The sequence below is a fragment of the Etheostoma cragini genome, chromosome 18 (genome assembly GCF_013103735.1).
Source record: "Etheostoma cragini isolate CJK2018 chromosome 18, CSU_Ecrag_1.0, whole genome shotgun sequence".
Classification (NCBI taxonomy): Eukaryota; Metazoa; Chordata; class Actinopteri; order Perciformes; family Percidae; genus Etheostoma; species Etheostoma cragini.
The window spans coordinates 22,832,921-22,838,352 of NC_048424.1; the positions used below are offsets into that span (position 1 = coordinate 22,832,921).

The following is a 5,432-nucleotide window of genomic DNA, read 5'->3' on the forward strand; positions in this document are numbered from 1 at the left end:
AAACACGGACCCAGCAGAGTTAGAGGATAATTAGAATATTAGTTTGGTTTTTGCCTTCCTCCATATTCTTAAGAATATGTAAACAACATGAAAAACAAGTGATAATATTCTAAAAACTGAACTAGTGTTTTATATGTAATTAATCTAAAAATAACTATAGCTATAGAATGAATGCAGTGGAGCAAAAAAAAGTATTGTGGAGTGTAAAATATTATAAAAGTGCTTTTTAAATTGTACACAATCCAGATGATACACATCTCAGTGTGTAATTCAATTCTCCTGAGTGAGCAAACGTATCTTGTGGTTAGACAACCAACTCAGGCATACCTGTTTGACTGGTGTTTAGCTCACAGTACCGGCCATCAGGCGGAAGGGAATTAATGCATCCACAGGTATTATCAATGATTGCATCACAGGGGTTTAAGGTACTGCAGGTCCTATACGACCAAGCATAGTTCTCCTCACATCTGCACTGGTATGCAGATCCATTTGGGGAACACACTATGAAGAAACAGCAGCACTCAACATCAAGATTTAATGACGAGGTTTACATAATCAAATTAACAAAAGGACATACCTGTTGTGGTGTTGATGCTGGTAATTACAGTGTTGTTTGCCAAGTTGATACCTGAAGGAAGTTCACTCAAAACCTTTTTGAGAAGTGCCAGGTCAGAGGTATTGATGTCAACTTGGAGTACATAATCAGTGGAAAGCAAGGGAGCTGGGGGGACTTGAAACAGACATAATCAAATATTGAATAAATAATTCAGTAATATAAAAAATGCTGTTGATACTAACAAAATGGGACTCACCCTGTCTTTTTTCTCTGGCATGAATGTCTGATTCTGATGCTACCTGGAAAAAAAAATGTTGGTTAAATTGTCATTTTGAGTGGCGGCCTCTAGCTCACCCCATGTAGGCTGAGTCCCTTGCAGCAGGGGTTTGAATCCGACCTGCTGTCCTTTGTGTACTGTATATGTATCCCCAGTGGGAAATTACAATGTACACTCTGCTATTAAACACTACACACAGGCCTGAAATATACACACATGTTCAGGACCTATTCATGCACATGCAGCCGCAAGTAAAGGGATAAGGGATATGAGAAAGGGAAAAGCTTCCAGAAAATAATCTTAAATTTCACTTTTGTTTGCCTATACAAATCAAATATTGTAACTAAAAACTGATCCTACACTATACTCACTATAGTTATGCTACGATATATTTCCTATTCTCACTGTCGGAAAGAACCTTTGTATTTTCATATGTCATTTAACAGGTTGTTTTCATTTAGCATCGTACACATAGTATGTATTCTGCATATCTATTGCTGTATGCAACACATTGAGTGTGGATGTTCAAGAGCGTGAAGCTGTGGATGTTGGGGTGGTGCGATTGAGAAGAGTTTGTGTCCAGTTGAAAACACACAGACTTGTGTTTTTTGTCCCAGGAGTACTACAAACCACACACTTGTTTTCTAATGCAAACTGTTTTGACTTATAAAATAATTCTTATTCTTACCTCATAGAATAGATCCAAAGCCTCTCTGTATCTGTGATCTGCCACACTGTAGTATATCACCAGAAGAAGAATCAGGTGTCTTACTGCCTTCAGTAACGCCATCCCAACTAGAGAGAGATTGCAAGCAACAATTTCTCTAATGAATCAGAAGACACGTATTTATGTACTCCTGGTAATATAAACTTATATCTGACGATAGCGTAGATGCTAGAAAGTACGAGGTGTTATGCAAGATTGCCGGTACACAAGCTTTCTTCAAAATGCTACCAGGAAGCAAAAAATCTTTAAAAATGTAGAACCTTCCTTGTTGTTGTTTTCAAGTTGCATGATACTATCTGACATTTTTATAAGTTCAGACCATGATTTTCCGCTTAACTTACAACCAAATCTTATCTCAAATCAGGGCTTGGATCCAATTCAACCCTCTGTCTTTGAACATGCAGTATTTACACTATTTCAATGATGATCCCGGACAGGCCAATACACTCAATAATTCAAAATAATAAAAGTAATACATATTTTTAGTTTAATTATAAACTAAAATACCCAACAATGCACTGTATATGCCTACAATTTCAGCTGAAATGATGAGCTGATTAAACACTAAGTTGATTGACTGAACTGTTTATATTTTTCAGCATTAGGTACTTTTACTTTTTAATGCAGTACTTTTTCTTTTAGCAGGGTATTTTTACAGTGTGGTATTAGTACTTTTACATAAGGATCTGAATACTTCTTCCACCATTGCACAGCATCATCTCATGTCAAGTCCGTGGTTCAATGCCATGAGAGGTGACGGAAATTCATGCTGTCCCCTTATTTCAGTATTGAAAAATTTAAGCTAAAACTCTAAAATTGAAATTATTCAGTTTTAGTTTTATTAGCTTTTTCTGGCAAGAAAATGTTGCTTTAGTTTTCCTTGAAGGTGTTTAGTTTCAGTTTACAAAAAATATTTATCACTTCTTATTTTCGTTCTAGTTTACTTTGATAACCCTGGAACTTGAGAGACTATTGGACAGTATTAAGTAATGCTCCGTTTTTGGGGACACGTAATGTCACCTACTGAACAAGCAAGCAGAAGATATTCAGGGGTTTCTAGGTTTTTAATCCCACAAAATTAGCTCAAGGCAACAAAGGTGTGGTTAGGGTATGGTAACGTTAACGCTGATTTATGCTTCTGTAGAGGCTCTGCGCAGAGCTTACGCTGTACCAGGAAAAGTTAACCCTATCCTTGATTTGATGTTGTTTATGGAGAAGCAGAACCAGGAAATGAAACGGGGACAACACTACTAAGCCACGGCTGAGCTGCGTGCGTCGCCACGACGTGTAGTTACAACTCTTTTTTCACGTCAGGCTACAGCATAGGGTCCGGCGTAGGGCCCGGCGTAGGGCCCGGCGTAGGGCCCGGCGTAGGGTCGGTATCTCCACGTATCTACCCACGGTGTCGATTTAACGCAAAAGCTTTTAGCCTTTAGTGAAACTGAGTTTGACACTCGTGACCTAGCGCATCCGTGGTCATGATAAAAGTATAGACCTAAAAATGTACAAATACAATTGAAAATTCAAAAGGAACTTGCAGTTTATGGTTCCTCCTAAAATAAAGACACTGGTTCACTTAGCTTCACTTTGCCGGCCTATAGTTGACAATGTCTTCGGTCATCAGAACACTGGGCTGTAACTAAATATCCCTCAGCTATCCCAAAGCTTTTGTTATCAGCTTTGCAATCACGACTCCTAATTCTTTTAACATGTACTCGTTTAGTTGTCATAACACTGTCTGTTGACCCCTACTAATTTGTATGCATCCTATTTTCTTGTCTATTCTAATAGAATGTACAAATCATTATATTTATTTTATAACTATTTGATTTGTTAATATTTTATATTACATGACATCCTATCAGGGTAATTATAGTTAACTAATATCAAAGTAAGCAGTTATAAATATGTTTAGTTAAAGTGCTCATATTATGCTTATTTTCAGGTTCACTGTATTTAGGTAATCTAGGCAAGGACTACTAGCCAGTCAGAAGCAGAGTATGAGGGTGTGCATGAGGGGGACTTTAAACTTTTTCACTTTGTAAACCTATAATATGCACAAAAGATATATAACACAATAAAGCAAAGGGAAAAAGCCAAAAAGGATGATATGAACACTTTAAGTAAAATTAAGTTAAAAACTAAGACCTTAGTTAACACTAAACTAAAAACCAGCCAGGTTAAAAATTGATTAAAATAAAAAATCCTTTCAGTTTTAGATTTTTAGCCATATCATAGCACTACTGAAAAAAGGAGACTTAAATTTACAATGAACAGTCGTGACATTAACCACAGAAATTGAACGGCCTTGAAATGAGATACCACTGTGATGTCATTGTTGTACATTAGACACTAAAGCAGAGCAAAGATTAGCCTGTTTCCCAACCGTGTACAGTGGCGCTCATAAGTTTATGAACCAATGCTAAAGTTGACTAAAAAGAGGAATAAAAAAAAAAATCATCTTTTGGAAATCGATCTCATTGCCTTAATTTAAAAAGAATTGGATAAATCCAACCTTTAAGGGCACCAATTTTACTTGTAAATGAATAATGTATCGTAAATAAATGTTTTCCTTAAAATACATCCATAAACTTATGAGCAGCACTGCATGCTGTATATATAACTTTGCATCCTATAGGCATGCCTGGTTTTGTATTGGTAACCCATTTTGTTGGAAAGTGTCACATACATGAAGATTTTTTTTTAACCAATGTCATTGTTTGATTGTTTATATTCATGAATTGGGTTGAAGTTTGAACAGCACCAATGTGAAATCATCATGAGTAATACATTGTGGAAGCAAGTCTTTGTTTCACTAGACTCAGCTGAGAGCCACGTTCAATGAATGGGTTCTTTCACCAAACTTTGTAAGAAACCAACACATGACACATGGGTTTTCCCCTTCATATTCTACATTTATTGGGGATTTTAAAAGATTAAATAATCTGAGAGCATCCACATTGTAACAAAGATAAAACAAATGTCTGTTAGCATTCAGCAGCTCCAGCTCCCAGGAGAGTGAGTATCACAACATAATGACAAGAGGCAAGCTGTGCTCAAGCTCCTCTTATAAAATCTACTCTATAGCATATCTGTAGTTTTTTTAGTAAGAAGATATAATTATAATTTATACATTTGTATGATAAAAATGGGTTCAATGTAAAATGGCTTTTAGTTAAATGTACTTTAACAGTAAGTAAAGACTATCCAACCTATGTTTAATTTGTACTTTTTCTGTCATATGTACCGACAGTTTGCCTGAAAGCACAATACTTTCTAACCATCCAGTATAAGATGAAAGTGAAGTTTGGAAATGGTAATTGTATTTGTTTACCTCTCGTTGTCTTCCAGCTTCCAAAAAGGGACTCCTGTCAGAAGTTAAAAATCATCAGGTACATAGACCATTGATCATACATCCGAGCAACCACATGCCAACTTCCTGGTATACCTTGAGTCACACACCTGTCTTGCAAGTTATGTAACTTAGATCCACTGTTGGTGTAGTCTCAAAACATGACCAGTCATCTTTTAAAATACAGACGCTTGGTCAGGTGCCTTTTCGTCATGTAACACGCTTGGTCGTCTCATTTAGCGTCATGTAACACGCTTGGTCGTCTCCTTTAGCGTCATGTAAAACCGCTTGGTCGTCTCCTTTAGCGTCATGTAACACGCTTGGTCGTCTCCTTTAGCGTCATGTAAAACCGCTTGGTCGTCTCCTTTAGCGTCATGTAAAACCGCTTGGTCGTCTCCTTTAGCGCCATGTAACACGCTTGGTCGTCTCCTTTAGCGTCATATAACACGCTTGGTCGTCTCCTTTAGCGTCATGTAAAACCGCTTGGTCGTCTCCTTTAGCGTCATGTAAAACCGCTTGG

General features: G+C 37.1%; 1 protein-coding gene and 1 long non-coding RNA gene across 2 annotated transcripts in view; both read right to left on the minus strand.

The window, feature by feature from the left end:
* LOC117961283 overlaps positions 1 to 5,432 on the minus strand; it is a 21,287-nt gene that overhangs the window by 635 nt on the left and 15,220 nt on the right. The gene's annotated exons all lie outside the window — the stretch shown is intronic.
* Positions 242 to 4,949, minus strand: LOC117961275 (adhesion G protein-coupled receptor F5). Its single transcript, XM_034899832.1, has 5 exons — positions 4,895 to 4,949; positions 1,522 to 1,628; positions 813 to 855; positions 578 to 730; positions 242 to 501 (listed from the first exon to the last, which is right to left on the minus strand). The coding sequence occupies exons 2-5, from the start codon at positions 1,621 to 1,623 to the stop codon at positions 305 to 307; spliced, it is 495 nt and encodes a 164-aa protein (XP_034755723.1). The 5' UTR covers positions 1,624 to 1,628; positions 4,895 to 4,949; the 3' UTR covers positions 242 to 304.

What these genes read in the sequence shown, in the direction of transcription:
- LOC117961275 (XM_034899832.1), bottom strand. Translation starts at nt 1,623, where the DNA reads ATGGCGTTACTGAAGGCAGTAAGACACCTGATTCTTCTTCTGGTGATA. An exon ending in TGCCAGAGAAAAAAGACAGG is followed by an intron (nt 731 to 812) that starts GTGAGTCCCATT and finishes GTCTGTTTCAAG; the next exon opens with TCCCCCCAGCTCCCTTGCTT. An exon ending in CAGCATCAACACCACAACAG is followed by an intron (nt 502 to 577) that starts GTATGTCCTTTT and finishes GTTTCTTCATAG; the next exon opens with TGTGTTCCCCAAATGGATCT.